Below are 21093 nucleotides of genomic sequence, written 5' to 3'. Positions count from 1 at the left end.
GAAGACGCAGGGTAAACACTTTAGCCACAGGGTGTCCCAGGCCTGAGAAAACACCACAGAAAAAGGTGACAGTACTGAGGCTCTGTGCCTGGGAAGGAGGGGGCCTGGGAAGGGAAGGAGCGAAGGGAAAAGAATCGGAGGGAGGACTCCACTAAGCTTGAATCCTCCAGGACCAACCTGCAGGAGACTGTCACCCGCACCGCCCTCCCATTCTCCTGCACTGCTTCCCGAGTCCCTGCCCTTCTGAGCAGCGGCGTAATGGCCACTACTATCTCTGTGACACGGTTGGAAAGGTTTGGGGCTCCCTGGATTTGTCTCAGTCTGGAGAAAAATCATTTAGACAAATCATTTTTAATCATTTAGGAGACCGCACAGGTATTAAAGACCTCAGAGCGACACATTTGGACAGTGGGTAGATAGTGGCCAGAGGCAAGTCTTATGGCATCTATAGAGCAGTGCAATTCAGTGCTCTAGGGATAATTTTTAGTTAAAAACAATGTTCTGGTCCCAGAAAACTGGTCACTGTAGTCACCATAGCTTAAGCACTTTCACCTTCTCTAGTCCCCAGCTGGTTGGTCTGTCCCAGCGCCACCCTCCCACGCCTCCTCCCACTGGGCCCTCACCTCTGAGCGGTAGTGGTGATGGCATCTACAATCTCCATGATCCGGTGCAGGGCAGAGTCAGTGCCAATGGTCATGTCAGTGCCGCAAAAGTCGTTGTCAATTGAGCCAACCAGACCCACAATGTTCAGGTACCTGGACTTTGCAGCCTCCTCCGCTGTGATCTTACCTGACAAGGGGAAGCAAAGCAGGAGGCACTGGGTGAGGTCCCTGGCATGCTAGGGAGCAGGTGACTGGAGAGGAAAGGGGCTGCAGCCAATGGCAGCTGTTGACAATGGCAGATAAAAGAGGGCAAAGACGGCCCTCTGTGTCTGGGCAACAATTTTCTTCCATGGGAGGGAAAGGCGGGTGTGTGTGCCCATACGCAGAAACCACACTCACGAGAGCAACGTCTCACCTGATTTCTGGAGGTCGCTCAACAAGTCACTCCACTCAGAGCGGAAGGTGTCGGCCCCGGTGAGGCTGCCGTCACCCCCAATGACGCACAGGTTGGTGATCCCGCGCTTCACCAGGTTGTGGGCAGCTCGGAGCCGGCCCTCTCGTTCCCGAAAGTCCTTGCACCGGGCGCTTCCAATCACCGTGCCTCCCTTTGGGGAAGAGGTGGGAGTCAGCTCCCCAGGTGACGCGGCCAAATTTGGGCTCAACACGCTAAGATTGCCCTATCCCAACACTGTGATGGGCTGGCATCACCACGTGGCTCCCTAGGAAGTTCCCTGACATCCTGAACAGTCACTGGCCCCTTCTTTTGTGTGTGTGTGGTTTTAAAGTTTTATTCTTCATGAAAAGGATGAATGAAGTTCACATGAGTTTCAAATTCCGGAGTCACGAATACTGACGTTTAACTCTGTTGTCTGAGGGTACATGATTGTACAAGCTTAGCCATTGATAGAAGACATGCGAGTCTTGATTGCCTCGGACACGTTTCTACTTCATCTGCCTAACTCCTCTGACTGCATTCAAGATTGTTCACTTTATCTTAATTTTCAGCTTGGTTTGCATGGGCCTACCCAGAGCTTTCCCTGTTTTTAACCTCCTTGTAGTTCACTGAGTTGGTTTTTTTTTGTTTTGTTTTGTTTTGTTTCTGGCCCCTTCTAAAGGAAGGCGAGATGGTACTGGCTGAAGTATCACAGGGTCATTCCCATGTTCTGCTACACTTCTTAGAAGACTGCTAAGATGGGCCCATTCCACTGAAGGCTTTGTCACTGTGACTGTCCTAAAGAGACCTAGGAATACACATGTATCTGTAGGCTTCTGAAATAATCTCCATCTTTCTCATCTTAGACGTGTAAGAAGCAGCAGCAGTGACTTCAACAGGGACAAGGCACCGCTAATCCTTTCCCCTTTGCGCCTGGGGATCTGTGTGCTAGTGGGAGGAGCCACAAGACCCAGGCATTCACAGGAAAAACCCGCTCTGAATATGGAAAGCCCTAAATCCCCAGGAGCTTGTAGACGCCCCAAGAGAGGAAAGTACACTTAGGGTTTTCACAAATCATATGAACTCCTGGCATCCATGACTTCGGGGGTATTGATGGACAATCCTGGCTCATTCTCAGACCACTTTATGAAGGCACCATTGCCTGTATAAAACCTTCACAAAGTGCTGCTCATTAAATTTCTTCCCATGGATTTTTTTTAGGGGATTGAGGTAAAGAATGAGGATACAAATGTAATGTGCAGATTTTTCAGTAAATCAGAAGATGAGTATAGAATGACGTAGAGAAAGTAGCAAAAAGGGCTGTGGATACAATAGAAATCATCTTAGATTCTTCTTTAAACTCTAAAACGCTCACTCCGTTCCTTCCTTCCTTAAAAGGTTTGGTATCAGGTCACCTCATCGCCATCACATGAGGACTGGCAAACTTCAGCTCTACTCTGGCTCTGGCCCCAGTCCTCTGATGAGGTTATTTTCAGGGCCTGACCTTCCCTGTGACCCCAGAGCAGGACCTGTTACGTGCCAGTTCCTCAAGTCTTGCCTCTGACCTTTCTATAAAGAGCAAAGTGTCCTGTGAGCACACCCCCAATCCTCCATCCCGCCCCAGGAAACCAGGGTGATGTTTTCAAATGTAAAGAGTAAAGGACAAACATAGCCCCTCTCTGGTCACAGAATCCCTTCTTATCAAACCACATGGCAGGGAATTCAGGAAACCACGAGCCCCAATCCAAGTAGGGGTGAGACAAGAACAGGACAAACACGGGACAGGAATCCTCTGGAACATACCAGCTGAAGCATCATCGAAACACTCTCCCAGGTGGCTTCCCTGATGTTATCTCCACCATCCACCAGGCCTTGATAACCCTGTGGGGTACATTACACCCATTCAGCCTCTGCTAGGCTTCCCCCAAACCCCCAGGATTAAGACCAAGTCCCTGGGAAGAGGTTCTCTGAGAATCAAGTCACCCATCCCGCCTCCCATTACTGACGCCTGGGTGCTCCTGAGAATAACACAGTCCAAGGAAGGAGACGTCAGCTTTTTCAATACCCTCTTCTAGTTTCTCTCATTCTCTAAACATCAGAATGCCCTTCCTAATATTTGATCTTGATTCCTCTTATTTTTGGTTCATCCCATTTCCTCCCAGGGGAACTAGATGACAGATGGTTTTGATAACCAACAATGGAGGAAGAAAAGAAGGGTATGTTGGAAGGAGGAAGGGAGATAAATGTGACTTGAAAAGATAAGAGACTATAACGTTTGAGAGAAGAAAGGCAGACAGACCTTATGGAAAGAAGAGTGGATAAAGGATGAGAGGAAAAGGAGAGGAGGGAACCAAAGAGGACTTAGAACCTCAGAAAGTAAGGCAAACTGCAGAAACACAGTGGGACTCTAGGGCTCTGTCCCTCCTAGGGCTCTGTCTCTGGATGTATTGAATTTGCTGTGAAATACTAACGCATTTCACCTTCTCTTCTCTTGGGGGAAGTAAAGGGAGGACAGAGCTACTTCCTACTTTAAATCGAATAGGCAACACGAGGACCCAGCCTGCAGATCCCTGGGACCCACCGTCATTACTGGAGCCCCGAGTGGGGAGGGGTGACTTGTGAAGACAGGGAACCGAGACTAACCAGACACAGCAACGTAACTGGGAGGTAAGGAAAGAGGGTGGGGAGGGGAAGGAGAAACCAGAGAAAGAACAATGGGGAGCAGAGCAGAGAACCAACCTCATGGACAAAGAAGACACGGGCACCAGTATAGATGCCAACTCGAACCACAGCCCTGACAGCAGCATTCATACCTGCAAGGAGGAAAGTGTCAGAGAGAGGTTATCCTAAGAAAAGCAGCCCTGGACTCTAGGATCTGAGACAGTCCTTTTCTAAGGCTTTTCTCTGAATCTAGAATCCTCTCATCCAATTCTTCTGGCCTCACCACTAACACTGAATTACTTCATTCAATGTTAATATAGCACAAGTTACCTCCATTCCTCTCCCCTGCCCCCCCAAACCCCATCTTTCCTAAGACCTTTCCTTGCCAGGGCAATCTGGGGGATAATAATCCTGAATGCTTATTGTGGGGTTAGATGCTGCTAGACGCTTGTCGATCGCCAACTCATTTAATCCTATCCACAGCTCTGGAGTTGCCTCCATTCTACAGATTTGGAAACTGAAGTTCAAAGAGGTCGAGGTCACAGAGCTGGGACGAGCTCAGCTTTTAATCCAAATCCTAAATGTCTCAACCAACACTGCTGACCTCCATGCTAATCCCAATGTCTGTACGAGGCTTTTCCTTGCCTTCTGCATTGAATCTAGGTATCCAGCTTGTATAGGCTTTTCAGGACAAAGACATGGCTCTCTGGGGCTCAGTAACCTGACCATTCACAAGCTGTTCTTGAGCACAACAATTACTGGCTGGCGGATTCTCCCAGTCTCCACACACACACAGCTTTTTTTTAGTGTCACTGAGTTGGTGTATGTCCCAGTGTGCACCACACACTGAGATTCTCTGGCTCCCAAACTACCAGAAGAGGTTGTGACCAAGTGTGCAGACAGAATTTGTGGAGACTCTATGCTCTCCTTCTCCCGCACTGATCTTCTCCTGTGACCCTGTGTGTAACATGTGTATGACGAACTTACAAATCACACTGCCAATTATTCTGTTTCCACTGGGAGAAACAATTAGGGCTGAAACAGAGAGGAAAGCCTTTCCTCCTTTTCCCATGTGAGTACTATCCTTCTCCTAGTAGCTACTCAATGACAGGAACTCTCTCCCAAGAGTATGGGGAGGAGCTGACCTGTCTCAACACACAACACACGGTTGTGAAGACCTCCACAGTAGAAACGATGCCACTGCTTACTGTGCTCAGCACAGCCTCACTGGTGAGACATTCCTGGGTCTTGATCCTGGTAACCCTGTCTTACCTTGTAATGTGAGGAGGTGATGCTGTGATGGATCAGCTTCTTGTGAACCACTTTAATCACCCTCCCTCAGATACCCCTGTATACATTACACATTTTTGTTTCAATCTAAAATCTATTCATAGGGTCCTTAACCCTGCCTGGGGAAATATCATATACCAGTGAGCACTAGAGAAGTCAGTAACTGGAAAAGTCTGCAGCAGCAGACTAAAATCCATAACAAACCATTGCATTATCCAAAGCTATCTGGAATGGAATAGAATCAAAAAGACCAGAATGTCTGTTTTGGGGGTTTGTTTGTTTGCAGGCCGACAAAGGTTGGTATTACATGGCGACAAGCTCCAAATTAAATTGAAGGTTAATTCACTTACTGAACAAATATCTATTAAATACCTCTCATGCTCCTGACACTATGTAGGCACTGGGTACGCACCACGGAATGATAGAGAGTCTGGGGACACAAAGATAAAGGACTCAGGAATGGTCCTCAAGACTTGGGAAGAATTATAGTGTTATTCCAAATTGGATCCATGTGGAGGGGATTTATACAAAGTGCAGCGGGGACAAGGAAAAGGAACATCTACGCTGCCAGGAGGAAGCCAGTGAAGGTGATACAGAAAACACAGCATTTGTCCTGAGGCCTAAAGGATAATTTCCTTTCAAATCTTTTTGCTAGGTGGATGAATTTGGGGAGAGTGTTATAGACAGGAGGAATAGCACAAATAAAGGTGAGGGTCAAGAAATAACCTTAGGAAATTCAGTATTATAAAGAATAAAATGTAAAATGATGGCGAGATGAAGCTACACAGATGGGCAGGCACCTGTGTGCCCAGCGAGGAAGTCTGGCTTTTATTCTGAAGGCCAGGGCTTGACTGGGGATCCATGGGTGATAGTTTCAGGGAATCCATGAACCCCATGAAACTATATGAAAAGCTTTGTGGGCACAGGCATTTCTTTTGGGAGAAGGTCCACAACTTTCATTTGATTCTTTTTTTTTTTTTTGGCCGCACCGCATGGCATGCAGGATCCTAGTTCCCCGCCGGACCTGGGATCAAACCTGCAGCCCCTTCAGTAGAAGTATGGAGTCTTAACCACTGGACCACCAGGAAAGTCCCTCACTTGATTCTTAAAGGGGTCTGTAACCTTAAAAAAAAGTTGCAAGCAACAGAGAATCTTTGAAAAACTTTGAGAGCGGTGGGACATGATGAGATTTAAGTATCAGAAAGATCACTCTGGCAGCAATGTGAAAGACAGAATGAAAGAGGTGACACTAGGGTTAGATGGCAGCCTAGACAAAAACGATGAGGGCCTAGACTGGGAGAGTGGCATTTAGGAAAAAACAGAGATATTGGACAAGAGACGCCTAGGAAACAGAAGCAACAGGACTTCCATCTAATCGGCCATGTGATTAGATTTCAAGGTGTTGGAGAGGAAGGAGGAGATGTCCTGTGACTGGCTTAGGCCACGGGGAAAACGGTGGTGCAGTTAACTGAGCAGAGGCGGCTTTTGGTTCGGGAAGGTAGGGGTGGGGGTGATATATTTATATTTGGATCTGTTGAGTTTGAAGTTCTTGTGGAACATCGATGTGGAGTTGGAAGAGACTGCCTCAAGAAAATATGTAAAATTAGACGGGAAAAGGGCAAGGAATGGAACCCTGAGGAAAACCAACATTGAAGGAATGGGCAGAGAAAGAGGAGTTCCATGATGAAAACTAACACTAACACTAACTAACATTAAACTAAAACTAAAACTAACATGAAAACTAACAGGGGTTCCATGATGAAAATTAACTAGCAAGAAAGGCAAGAGGAGAACCAGGACTTAGCAATGTCTTGGAAGCCAAAGGAGACAGTTTCAAGAAGTGGGAACATTGCCAAATGCATCTGATAATTGATCTAAGGTGAGGACGAGAAGGTTGGGCTTGCCAACAAGAGGTCATTGGTGAGCAATGATGTCAAAACTTACCTCAGACAGAGTGAAGTAAGTCAGAAAGAGAAAAACAGATACTGTATGCTAACACATATATATGGAATCTTAAAAAAGAAAAAAAGAAGGTTCTGAAGAACCTAGGGGCAGGACAGGAATAAAGACGCAGACGTAGAGAATGGACTTGAGGACACAGGGAGGGGGAAGGGTAAGCTGGGACGAAGTGAAGAGAGTGGCATGGACATACATACACTACTAAACATAAAATTGATAGCTAGTGGGAAGCAGCCGCATAGCACAGGGAGATCAGCTCCGTGCTTTGTGACGACCTAGCGGGGTGGGATAGGGAGGATGGGAGGGAGACGCAAGAGGGAGGGGACATGGGGATATATGTATATGTATAGCTGATTCACTTTGTTATAAAGCAGAAACTAACACACCATTGTAAAGCAATTATACTCCAATAAAGATGTTAAAAAAAAAAAAGAAAACTTACTTATGACATCACTAAGGCAAAGCCCCATGAAGTCTAGAAGTCTAATTGAAGGACTTAAACGAATCAAAACAAAAATCTGTAATGGAAGGGGGCTTCTCAGAAGCTTTAGGAAAAGCCTGTGTGTATGAAAAGGTTAGAGTCAACACAAAGCCATCAGTGCTTTAGGAAAGATGAATAAACTCAACTTAAAAAGATCAGAACAGATACGAAACTATTGTTTGTTTATCTATTTTCTAGACTTTCACAAGGCCTATGGAATTCTCTTTCGGATACCTGGAGTCCCGGAGTATAAATCTGTAATCTTAAGAAGTAAGGAAAAAACCTTCTGAAACATATAAGCTGGAATGCTGTTTCCTGCTCCGTAGGTGAGCAAGAGTAGGGGAGAAAACATTTAAAGAAAACAAATCACTTAAAAGGTTTTAAGTGTAAAGCAAACAACAGATGGTGGACAGGAAATATCCAAATCCATTGGGCAGAAGAGAAATCCCATAAGAAGATTCTCTTTTCTCCTCCCTCTGCCTTCTCACTTCAACCGTATCAACCTCCAGAGGTCATCCTTCCTGCCTCTGAATTGGATATCTGAGTGTTTCCCTAGAAATCGAGTTTTAGGACCCCTTTTGTGCCTCTGTGCCTGTGTCTCAAACCCCTAGTTCCCTAGAAATCACAGACTGGGCTGTATAGATAGCTTACACTAGAAAGTCCCAGCAATTCTTTTTTTTTTTTTTTTTTGCGGTTCGCGGGCCTCTCACTGTCGTGGCCTCTCCTACCGCGGAGCACAGGCTCCAGATGCGCAGGCTCAGCGGCCATGGCTCATGGGCCCAGCCGCTCCGCGGCATGTGGGATCTTCCCGGACCGGGGCACGAACCCGTGTCCCCTGCATCGGCAGGCGGACCCCCAACCACTGCGCCACCAGGGAAGCTCCCCCAGGAATTCTTTGGGCTCTCCTACTTAACATCACTGGCCTCTTCTGGTCCCAGGCCAGTCTTTGGCTGCTCCATGTTGCCCTAAATAACCCTCTATGAGCAGCTGTCTGACTTATTAGAAGCAAGATGAAGGATAAGATTACAGGCACCATCCAGTAGGTACTCTGGGTACAGCCAGGAGGGGCTCTGGAGAGCATCAGACGCACATACTTTGGAGTCTCCAATTACAGCCTGTTGGGAAGAGGCTTTAGGGAGAGCTAGGGGTGATGGGTCTCTATGACATGAGATAGAAGAAGAAACAATGTATGACTTGGTCACTACCTTTTTGCTGAAAAGTTTCTTTCTACCCTAACTGAACATTAAATAAGAAATAAAGGACATGAGGAGCAAATATTTGTTAGATGTGAATTATACTTTCTGATGGATATGCAATTAAAAATTGTAAATCCTACAACAGCAATCCAGAGAGGGAATAGAATCCTGTTCCTATGAACCTTTAAAAATAGGATAAACATGCATTTGGAACGGACTGCCTGTCTGGAGACAGAGGGATAGAGTAGATGACTGAGGCCCTCTCCAGCAGAATATGCCGATTTCATAAGGCCAAGTGTAGCATGGTTTTAAGAGGACTGGACCACTTCTGGGCTGGAAAGGGAGTTAGGATTTCGTATCCAATCAGCCCAGTTTCTGAGTTCAGGATGTCTGATTCCTGGCCACTCTTCTACTTTAAGAGGTTACTAGCCTTGCTAAGTTCAGGGAATGACAGAGCTGAGGCCCCTCTTGATCTTACAGAGCCCAAACTCACTTTCCCATGTGTCCCACAGCCTCTAGGGAAAAACCTTTCTGTGCCCTTTCCCTGTGAGAACTAGGGCCCCTCAAACCCATCTCCAGGAAGGTCACTTCTGCATTTGAGCTGCTCTCTCAGTTGGGACCTCTCAGCTCTACTTTGAGTTTTCTGTTTTGCTTCCTTCCTCCCTAGAATTCCATCCTCTACATCCTCTACCACGCTCAGTCCCTACTGACATGCACCTGTGATGTTATGGGGATTCACAGTGGGGTGTTTCCCTGGGTACACTGTGCCTGTCACAGAATCCCATAGGCGTCAGTCCAGTTGGGCCCTCTAGAAATGAGCTTATCAATAGCCCCTGCCTCCACAGAAGACGATCCTTCCCTTAAAGTGGGTGATGGGCATCTCTAGAATAAGAGGGTCTCTCTGCTCAGGATCAGAAGCTGAGAGGGCTCTGCTGCTCTTGGACCCACGTTAAATCTTAGACCTTTTTTTTTTTTTTTAACCTCTTTCCCTTTCCAGGAAGCTCTACTTTTTCATAAATGCAGAACTCTGTGTGCTTCATCTGGAATTTTTAGCAGGCTCTCACTTCCCCTAATCTGACAATCCAATTCCACAGGCCATCCTACCAAGGTTTTAGGATCAACACTCAGAGTTCCTGTTGAAGAACTCATTATTGGCATGGGATTCTTTCCAGGAGAGGAGAGAGAAGCAACAGAAGCCAGGTCAGCAGTCTCTACAGCCTCCAGGAGGGCTCTGCATTCCTAATCTGGCTCCTATTCCTAAACTCAGGCCTCTGTGCCCTCCTTCCTGTTTCCTCATTAGAGCGTTCTCCTGTTCATAATACATATCACAGTTATAAACATTAGTTTAAAATATACTTAAAGTCTAGCTTAACTAATATACTAATAAGAAGGATCAGCAGAGCAAAGATGGTGTGTGACTCTTCCACTGATGTAGCCTTAGTGCCTGCCATCCTGTTTGGCACACAGCAGGTGCTCAACAATTCACTTTTTATTTAATTAGTAATGCATTTATTGCATCATGTACTATTCTAAGCACTTTACTTAAATGAAGAGTTCAGTTTCTTGAAATCTATCTTTTTCATGAACTTTTCCCTGGTTAATCCAACCAACGCCTATCATTTCATTACGTAAGTGGATTCTACTTGGTTAAGACACACTTGATTATTTTTATTTATGTGCCTTACGTAAGAATTCTAGTAATGTATGATATCTTTCCTCATTAAAGTTCCCGAAGGAAATCAACTTCTCCACAACACACAGGACAGGGCACTATACAAAGTGGGTGCTTGACACAAAGTCTAGGAAAGCCTAGGGAGAGTGGAGCAGAGGGAAGGGGAGGCTAGCTGAGATCCCCTTCTTTCTCTCTTTTCCTCATCACAGTCTCCATGTCCTAGTATCCCTTTCAAAGAAATTCTGCCTCTCTTCAACAGATCACAAATTACGATATACAAGAACGTACATCAAAGAGGGAAAACAGTAAAAATAAATAAATAAATAATAAATTGAGAAAAAAACACCACATCCCCTATCTGCCACTTCATCTTTCCATATACCTGATATTTCTGACTCCTAGGTTTCTTGGACTCAACCCAGAGACGGGTTCTCTCTGGCTTTGCTTTCTGCCCCACCCCCTTGGATACGTACTGATTAACTGCTGCTGTTTCCGTCTGTTCAAGGGTTAAAGGAATGGAAGGGGAAGAAAGGCCAGAGAATGACAGTATGATGCAGAAGTGTGCCTAGTAGAAGGAACTGTGCTGTAAGAGTGAGGCACCTAACCCTGGACAGTGCAGGAGCTCTGCAGACATCAGAACTGGTACCTTAAGATTCACTAGGCCCCACCAAATACCAATGCCAAATCTCCTCCTTTCCCCATCATTTCCAACGTACTTGAAGTGAATCCACCTACTGCCCCCTCAACAATTTTATCTCTTTAGTCTATTTCTTTCCAATGTTGCTTGAGAAAACACCAGTTTTCTAGGTACCAAAGGACCAAATGGTCCCAAATCTTCAGAGAAACTTGGAAAGATGATTTATGGAGACTTAAGTAAATAAAAGCAGAGCAAATGAAATCCAAAAGTACTTGTGGACTTAGATCTAACAGAGTTTTAGGGAAGCCCAAGATTCCAGTGTGAATCTACAGCAGGAGGATCTTCAGGAGGGTAGTTCTGTTCTACAGGCTAGGGGAGTGAGGAAATTCAAGGCAGCCTCCAAGCCACGGCTTTCGTCTCCCCCCAAGCTGGGCCCTCCTCCTTACCTTGGGCATCGCCACCGGAGGTTAACACGGCGATGGCTTTGCCAACCCCCAGGGTTTTGGCTGCATGGTGCTCTTCATGGGTCATGATCCACTCTAGAATTCAAGAGAATGGCCAGTTAAGACACAGCGGGATCAAGGTGCTATGAGCTCAGGGAATGATGGCTCTGTTAGACTGGCTACAGCCACCTCAGTCAGGTTCTCCCACTACACTGAGTCTGAGCTTTGCAGCCTGGGAGCTTTGGACTTCCTCCAGAAGAGAGCCACACCCCACAGAGTGACAAGCTGAAATGTCACAGAAATCAAGCCCAAGACTGCAAAAATCCTCGCTAATCCCTCCCACCCCAATTGGAGCCTATTTGGAGAATGCGCTAAGGTCAAGGAGAAGGGTGGGTGACTGAACAGAAATGAGAAAGGAAAAAGTTAAGTTAGCCTCAAAGATTCCTCCCTTTTAATGAAGGGAAGGGCTGTTGCAGTGGATAGGAATCAGATGAGGCTTGGGGCACTGAAAACTAGCAAAGTGGAAGCAGAAAAGCAAGGGCAGGGTGGGTTATGGTGAAGATTAGGGTCTGGTGTGATGGAATTGGGCTAAGCTAGAACAGGAGTTTGAGGTTATAGAGGCACATTGGAGCTCGGGCAAAATAATGGTTCAGGCTCAGGAGTGGTTAGGGACTTTCTCTGGCTTTTCCCATCCCTCTCAGGGTCTCTGCCTCCTAAGCATCTCTTGATCCTTTATCTTCAGGCCTTGTTCCTCACACTAAATACTATCAAATGGGAAGAGTAACACAAAATCACTGCCACATATACACAGATATGTACACGTGACATGTGAACACCTTCATATTTTTGTCTTTAGGGCTTCTCTCTCTCAAAGGAAAACAAAAGACCTACTTTTGTATCCATAAAAGTGCCAATGGAATCATCACTCTCCCAGTTATCCGGGCTAAAATCTGTTATTTTTTAAATTTATCTCCTCTTTACTCTCAGAATCAAAATGGTTACCAAACCCTATTATTCTTCCTTCTTATTATCTTCCCTTATCCTTCTCTTCCTTTCTGTCCTCATTGCCCCTTTCCACCTGAATTGCTTACTACAATAGCTGGTCTCCCTCTGCTTGTGCTTCCCTTCTCCACTCTATTTGAGACACAAAATAAACCTCCATGGGAAGGTCATAGGCCCCTGAGGCCTCGGTGGAGGGAGGATTCATTCACACGAACAGGAGCTGATGACCTTTAAATACAGCTCATGTTTCTGCTGTGAACCCAGGGCAATCAGGGTAGCTGCTGATAAAGACATAGGTCACATCCACATACAGATCCACACACATGCCAATAAAATACATGCAATGAGACACTCATGAAGAAAAACATACAGAAACACACATAGTGCTGTTAACAAACACAGATTCACAGACATGCTACATATAATCAGTGCTGACAGATAAACCCAAACTTTTTGGGTTGGCATTCAAACTTCCATGATCTAACTCTTGCCTAGAGTTTCAACCTTTGCTCCCATGAATTCTCTGCTCCGTTATCACCTGAACATTTCTTTGTTCCTCCCCACTTTTGTGCCTGTGCACACTGCATCACTTGTCCGGAAGGCCACCTTGGTTCTTTCCACAGATCAATATCCTACTCCATTATTTAAGGCCCGTCCTACTCACATCCCTGTTAAACCTATTAAGCCCTCACTGATTACCACAGGTCAAGGAGGGCTTCTTTCTGGACCTCCTCTAATCACACATTGTCTGAAACCAGATCATTCACTTAGCACTTAATTACTACTTTATGCGATAGTTTAATTGCTTCTTACTTACTGAAAAGGTTGGACTAGATAAGGAGTCAGCAAACTACAGCCCACAGGCCAAATCAAGCCCTTCTAATGTTTTTGTATGGCAGAAAACTAAGAAAAGTCTTTACATTTTAAGTGGTGGAAAAAACAATTCCATGACATGTGAAAATTATATGAAATCCAGATTTCAGTGCTCATACCACTCACATTCTTTCGCATATTATCTATGGCTGCTTTTGTGCAGAAGAGATTATTGTGACAGAGACCCGATAGCCTGCAAAGCCTAAAACATTTACTATCTGGCCTTTAACAGAAAAAGTTTGCAGACACCTGGACTAATGATTGCTAAAGTCATTTCCCCAACTAGACTGAAAACTCCTCGGGGGGTGGATCATGTTCATTTTTTAAACTCTCCCACGGCCTACCAAAGCCTAAAGAAGTCTATGCACATAAGAACAGGAGTTCAATAAACTCTTATGGAAAGCATCAGTGAACTGACAAACAACAGGAAATGCACACAAATATAGAAAAATTTTAAAATATGCTTGGATACAGATGTACCTCTATATTCCCTCTACTTCTAACACATACAGATACAAATGGGACCTAAGAAAGAAGATAGTGACAAACAGTGAGAGGAATACAAACACACATAGATAGAAACACTCTCCTATTTAACCAGAGTGTTCCTGTGCAAATTTCTGCAGTTCTCAAAAAAAAGAAAGACTAAGTGGTTGCAAATAGGAAGGCAAAATTTTGGAAAGAAAAGAACAAAACATGTGAGTACTATGCTGATCCCTTTTTCCCTGAGTTTTTTTCTTCTCAGCCACTCTGGGAGCTCATCACTGGCAGAAACCCATACAGGGATCTTCCACCCACAGAGGCTTCAGTGAGGGAGAGAATTCATCATAAACGGGGAAGGTTAGGAGTGCGGACCGGCAAAATACAGCTCAAATTCTTCTTCTGCATCTCTATGTTATAGAAGCACCAGTCACAGATATGCAAGCAGATTCATGAATAAACAGATCAACAGTGACACACGTAGAAACAGATATGTTAAAACCTATATATAAAATCACAGGCGCGGAGATAAGCACGCGGGAGGGAGAAATACTGGAGTGGCAGCATTCTAGGTGCACTGATTTGAACTGGATGAGTGCCAGGGTAGGAGTCGGGCAGCCGAGGGCCACGAGGTCCGAATACCACCCACCCATCCGTGATTTCCAGGCAAAGGGGCAGTGCGTGCAAGCCGAGCGAAGGGGCTAGGATTCTTCACCCATCCCCCGCCTCAGCTCCTTCTTCTGATGCTATGCCACCTCTTTTTTTCCCTTCTGCTCCTTTCTGTTCTCCCCACCGCCTCCTCCCAGCACGTTCATTCCCACCTCGCTCTCAGCTTTCCCCCTCGCTCTTTACCCAAGGGCCCCTCTTGCCTTACAGTCTTAGCTCTCCTCCGCCCGGTCTTCCTTGCAGATTGTCCTTGGGGAAGGGGGGAGGGGAGCTTGGCGAACACGGGGAGGAGCCAGGTGGAGGCAACAGGGGAGGGGAAAGAGGAGAGCCTTTCCAGCCTCCACTAAGCTGATGCTGGCCCGGAGGCTCCGCCTCCTCCTGGTCGATTTTCTCCTCCCCTTCCCCCTCCCGCTAAGAACACAGCTCAAATGTGACACCGGTTTAGTCTCTTCACTCCGCAGAGGGTTCTGGAGTCCCCGCATCTATCTCGGGAGCCATCAGCTCCTGTGTACAGTGGGAATCAGAATTTATTTAGTTGCTTCCCTTGTTGTCATCAGAGACACTTCTTTTCCGAGCGGGGGCTGCCTGAGACTCCTTGCATTCAAACATCCTCCACAGCCAATAATAAGCCTCCCTCTCTGGCCCTATCCATTGTCTCCCACCTCTATCACCCTTTGAACAAACATTTATTGGAAGTCTGTGTGCCAGGTTTTGTATTAGGTTCTGAGAGATGAAAAGACAAGTGAAACAGAATCCCTGCCCTTGAGGAACATTGATCACTGGTATTTTCTATGGAAGGACCTCAAAAACTCCTTTTACATTTACGTACCTTTCTCAGAGAAAATACGGAGAAGCTACCTAGGAATGAGAGTACTAAGAGGCAAGACCCCTGCCTTGATAGCCTCATTCTCAAGACTGCACTAGAAGCGGGTGCAGGATTCTGTTGATATGTGTTGATATGTTGATATATGTTGATATGTTGATATGTTGATATGTGAACCAAGCATATCTGTTGGGCTACAAAGCAAACAGAATCCATTCTGGGAACATAGGTCCAATACTACCACAGCAAGAGGTGCAGCCTTTACTCAGATCCTCTTTACTCTTTCCACTGCTCCACCCATGCCTTGTTTCAATGCCTCTCCACAGTCATCTCTCACCTCCTTGCTGTTTCTACTGCCCTTCCTCTCGCTTTCTTTCGTCTCTGCACCTGCACATTCTACAAACAATAAGAATGCAAGTGACTAGGAGATAAAACCATGTGACTACACAAAATTAACTTTTGTACTGCAAATGATACCATCAAGAAAGTGAAAAGACGGGGCTTCCCTGGTGGCGCAGTGGTTAAGTATCTGCCTGCCAATGCAGGGAACACGGGTTTGAGCCCTGGTCCGGGAAGATCCCACAAACCGCGGAGCAACTAAGCCCGTGCGCCACAACTACTGAAGCCTGTGCGCCTAGAGCCCGTGCTCCGCAACAAGAGAAGCTACTGCAATGAGAAGGCCGCACACCGCAACGAAGAGTAGCCCCCGCTCGCTGCAACTAGAGAAAGCCCACGCGCAGCAAAGAAAATCCAACACAGCCAAAAATAAAAACAAATAAATAAATAAATTTATAAAAAAAAAAAAGAAAGTGAAAAGACAACCCATGGAATGGGAGAAAATATTTGCAAATCATATATCTGATAAAGGACCAGGTATCGAGAATATGTAACTCTGGCAACCCAACAATAAAAAGATAACCGAATTTAAAAATGGACGAAAGATCTGAAGAGATACCTCACCAAAGAAGACAGAAGATGGCAAATAAGCATATAAAATGATGCTCAACATCATATATCATTAGGAACCACAAATTAAAACAGAGACACCACTACAATCTATTAGAATGAAAAAAAAAAAACTGACAATACCAAATACTGACAAGAATGTGGAGCAACAAAGAACTCTCATTCTTTGTTGGTGCAAATGCAAAATGGTACAGTCACTTTAAAAGATAGTTTTGCAGTTTCTTACAAAGCTAAATATAGTATTACCATATGATCCAGCAATCACACTCCTAAATATTTACACAAATGAGTTGAAAACTATATCCATACAAAACCCTGCACATGAGTGTTTACAGCAGCTTTATTCATAAGTGCCAGAAACTGGAAGCGACCAAAATGCCCCTCAAAAGGTGAATGGATAATCAAACTGTGGTACATCCATACAGTGGAATATTGCAATTAAAAAAAAAAATGACCCGTCAAGCCAAGAAAAGACATGGAGGAAGCTTAAATACAAATTGCTTAGTGAAATAAGCCAGTCTGAAAAGGCTACGTATGTATGATTCCAACTATATGACATTCTGGAAAAAGTGAAACTATAAAGACAGTGAAAAGATCAATGGTTGCCAAGGGCTCGGAGTAGAGATGGAGCAATAGATAGGCAGAACACAAGGGATTCTTAGGGCAGTGAAACTATTCTGTGTGATACTCTAATGGAGGATACATGACATTATGTATCTGTCAAAAGTTATAGAACTGTACAACACAAAGAGTAAACCCTAGTGTAAACTATGGACTTTAATCAATTATAATGTATCAATACTGGTTCAACAATTGTAACAAATATACCGCACCACTGCAAGATGTTAATAATAGGGGAAACTGAGGAGAAAACAGAGAGGATATATGGAAACTCTCTGTGCAATCTGCTCAATTTTCTGTAAGCCTAAAACTTCTCTAACAAATAAAGTCTATTAATTTCAAATATATATTCTGTTCAATGAAATATCAAATAAAATTGTGATATTAAAAAAATGGGCAAGGGTTTGAAAAGACATTTATCTAAAGAAAATATACAAATAACCAATAAGTACATAAAAGGCACTTTCTTTTTTTGAAGATTATTATTAATTCGATTTCTTTAATACATATAGGCATATTCAAATCATCTGTTTCTCCTTGTGTGAATTTTGGCGGATTGTGTCTTTCAAGGGATCGGTCCTTCCCATCTAGGTTATCAAACTTGTAGGCATAGGGTTGTTCATCGTATTCCTGTATTATACTTTTAATTTCCATGGGATCTGTAGTGATGTCCCCGCTTTCATTTTGGGTATTAGTAATCTGTGTCCTCTTTCTTTTCTTCTTAGTTACCCTAGCTAGGGATTTATTAACATTATTGATCTTTTCAAAGAACCAGCTTTTGGTTTCATTAATTTTCTCTGTTGATTTCTTGTTTTCAATTTTATTGACTTCTGCTCTAATTCTTTTGTTGTTTTTTTTTTTCCTGCTTACTCTGGATTTAATTTACTCTTCACCTATAGTTTCCCAAGATGGAAACTTAGGGAACTATAAGAGATTTAGATCATCTTCTTTTCTGATATATACATTCAAGGCTATAAATTTCCCTCTAAGCACTGCTTTCTCTGTATCCAACAAATTTTAATAAGTTGTGTTTTTCATTTAGTTCAAAATATATTTAAGTTCCCTTGAGATTTTTTCTTTGACTCATGCGTTATTTAGAAGTATGTTGTTTAATCTCCAAGTATTGGGGGATTTTCCAGTTATCTTTCTGTTATTGATTTCTAGTTTAATTCCACTGTGGTCTGAAACCAGCCATCGTATAATTTCTGTCCTTTTAAATTAGTTAAGATGTTTTTTATAGCCCAGAATGTGGTCTAGCTTGGTAAATATGTTATCATGTATGTATGAATGAATATGTATGGGTGAATCATGTGACCCTGAGAAAAATTTATATTTGGCTGTTGTTGGATGAATTGTTTTTTACGCTTTTTTCCTGGTAATTGATTTCTAACCTCATAGCATTGTGGTCGGAAAAGATGCTTGATACGATTCCAATTTTCTTAAATTTACCAAGGCTTGATTTGTGACCCAAGATGTGATCTATCCTGGAGAATGTTCCGTGTACACTTGAGAAGAAACTGTAATCTGCTGTTTTCGGATGGAATGTCCTATAAATATCAATCAAATCTATCTGGTCTATTTTGTCATTTAAAGCTTGTGTTTCCTTATTAATTTTCTGTCTGGATGATCTGTCCATTGGTTAAATTCTCCCACTATTATTGTGTTACTGTCAATTTCCTCTTTTAAAGCTGTTAGCATTTGCCTTATGTATTGATGTGCTCCTATGTTGGTGCATATATATTTATAATTGTTATATCTCCTTCTTGGATTGATCCCTTGATCATTATGTAGTGGCCTTCCTTGTCTCTTGTAACATTCTTTATTTTAAAGTCTATTTTATCTGATATAAGTATTGTTACTCCAGATTTCTTTTGATTTCCATTTGCATTTTCTATCCCCTCACTTTCAGTCTGTATGGGTCCCTAGGTCTTCAGTGGGTCTCTTGTAGACAGCATATATATAGGTCTTGTTTTTGTATCCATTCAGTAAGCCTGTGTCTTTTGGTTGGAGCATTTAATCCATTCACATTTAAGGTAATTATCGATATGTATGTTCCTATTACCATTTTCTTAATTGTTTTGGGTTTGTTCTTGTAGGTCCGTTTCTTCTCTTGTGTTTACCACTTAGAGAAGTTCCTTTAGCATTTGTCGTAGAGATGTTTGGTGGTGCTGAATTCTGTTAGCTTTTGGTTGCCTGTAACGTTTTTGATTTCTCCGTCGAATCTGAATGAGACCCTTGCCAGGTAGAGTAATCTTGGTTGTAGGTTCTTCCCTTTCATCACTTTAAATATATTGTGCCACTGCCTTCTGGCTTGTAGAGTTTCTGCTGAGAAATCAGCTGTTAACCTTATGGGAGTTCCCTTGTATATTATTTTTCCCTTGTTGCTTTTAATAATTTTTGTCTTCAATTTTTGTCAATTTGATTACTATGTGTCTCGGAGTGTTTCTCCTTGGGTTTATCCTGCCTGGGACTCTCTGCGCTTCCTGGACTTGGGTGGCTATTTCCTTTCCCATGTTAGGGAAGTTTTCGACTATAATCTCTTCAAATATTTTCTCGGGTCCTTTCTCTCTCTCTTCTCCTTCTGGGACCCCTATAATGCGAACGTTGGTGTGTTTAATGTCCCAGAGGTCTCTTTGGCTGTTTTCATTTTTTTTTTCTTTATTCTGTTCCGCAGCAGTGAATTCCACCATTCTGCCTTCCAGGTCACTTATCCGTTCTTCTGCCTCAGTTATTCTGCTATTGATTCCTTCTAGTGTATTTTTCATTTCAGTTATTGTATTGTTCATCTCTGTTTGTTTGTTCTTTAATTCTTCTAGGTGTTCGTTCTTTAATTCTTCTAGGTCCTTGTTAAACATTTATTGCATCTTCTAGATCTTTGCCTCCATTCTTTTTCCGAGGTCCTGGATCATCTTCCCTGTCATTATTCTGAATTCTTTTTCTGGAAGGTTGCCTATCTCCACTACATTTAGTTGTTTTTCTGGGGTTTTATCTTGTTCCTTCATCTGGTACATAGTCCTCTGCCTTTTCATTTTATCTGTCTTTCGGTGAATGTGGTTTTTGTTCCATAGGCTGCAGGACTGTAGTTCTTCTTGCTTCTGCTGTCTGCCCTCTGGTGGATGAGGCTGTCTCAGAGGCTTGTGCAAGCTTCCTGATGGGAGGGACTGGTGGTGTGTTGCTCTGGTGGGCAAAGCTCAGTAAAACTTTAATCTGCTTGTCTGCTAATGGGTGGGGCTGAGTTCCCTCCCTGTTGGTTGTTTGGCCTGAGGCAACCCAGCACTGGAGGCTACAGGCTTTTTTGGTGGGGCTATCCAGGAGGGCTCATGCCAAGGAATATTTCCAAGAAATTCTGCTGCCAGTGTCCCTGTCCCCACGGTGAGCCACAGCCACCCCCCATCTCTGCAGGAGACCCCCCCAACCCTACCAGGTAGGTCTAGTTCAGTCTCCTGTGGGGGTCACTGCTCCTTCCCCCTGGGTCCTGGTGCACACACTACTTTGTGTGTGCCCTCCAAGAATGGAGTCTCTGTTTCCCCCAGTCCTGTTGAAGTCCTGCAATCAAATACCTCTAGACTTCAAAGTCTGATTCTCTGGGAATTCCTCTTCCCGTTGCCAGACCCCCAGGTTGGGAAGCCTGATGTGGTGCTCAGAACATTTACTCCAGTGGTGGACTTCTGTGGTATAATTGTTGTCCAGTCTGTGAGTCATTCACCCAGCGGTTATGGGATTTGATTTTATTGTGACTGTGCTCCTCCTACCATCTCATTGTGGCTTCTCCTTTGTCTTTGGATGTGGGGTATCTTTTTTGGTGAGTCCCAGTGTCTTCCTATCGACTGTTCAGCAGTTAGTTGTGATTCTGGTGTCTCGTAAGAGGGTGTGAGTGCATGTCCTCTATTCCGCCATCTTGAACCAATCTTTCGATGAATTGTTGATGTCAGTAATATTCAGTTCATTGATGGCATTGAGTTTAACTATGTCTGTACTTATTTTCTGTATGCTACGTCTGTCCACTCCTGAAAGATGCTGAAGTCTCCATTTCTGATAGTCAATTCATCTATTTCTCCTTTTAGTTCTATCAGTTTTTGCCTCATGTAGTTTGATGCTGTGTGTTAGGCACAGAGACATTAAGAATTATTATATCTTCTTGGAGAATTGAGCCCTTTTCAACCCTGGTAACTCTTCTTTGAAGTCTGCTCTGTCTAAAATTAAAATCATCCTGCTTTCTTTGATTAGTGTTAGCATGGGATATTTTTCTCCATCCATTTACTTTTTATCTATAGATATCTTTATATTT

General features: G+C 43.9%; 1 protein-coding gene across 5 annotated transcripts in view; it reads right to left on the bottom strand.

The window, feature by feature from the left end:
* The window catches only part of PFKM (phosphofructokinase, muscle), a 45584-nt gene that overhangs the window by 13560 nt on the left and 10931 nt on the right, over positions 1-21093 (bottom strand). For 3 of the 5 annotated variants that reach the window (XM_022572277.3, XM_030763102.2, XM_089920624.1), the window contains 5 exons: positions 11378-11470; positions 3775-3848; positions 2839-2916; positions 1018-1207; positions 624-789 (listed from right to left, as the gene is read on the bottom strand). In XM_022572277.3, the coding sequence (XP_022427985.1) occupies positions 624-789; positions 1018-1207; positions 2839-2916; positions 3775-3848; positions 11378-11470 (601 nt within the window). Of the gene's footprint in view, positions 1-623; positions 790-1017; positions 1208-2838; positions 2917-3774; positions 3849-11377; positions 11471-14603; positions 15055-21093 lie in introns of those variants that run through there. The other 2 variants (XM_022572272.2, XM_089920625.1) reach the window with 2 other exon arrangements.

The sequence above is a fragment of the Delphinapterus leucas genome, chromosome 11 (genome assembly GCF_059928025.1).
Source record: "Delphinapterus leucas isolate spDelLeu-1000000601 "Yukka" chromosome 11, BTC_Dleu_Yukka2, whole genome shotgun sequence".
Lineage (NCBI taxonomy): Eukaryota > Metazoa > Chordata > Mammalia > Artiodactyla > Monodontidae > Delphinapterus > Delphinapterus leucas.
The sequence above is the reverse complement of the archived record's forward strand: the minus strand, read 5'-3'. Positions and strand labels throughout refer to the sequence as shown.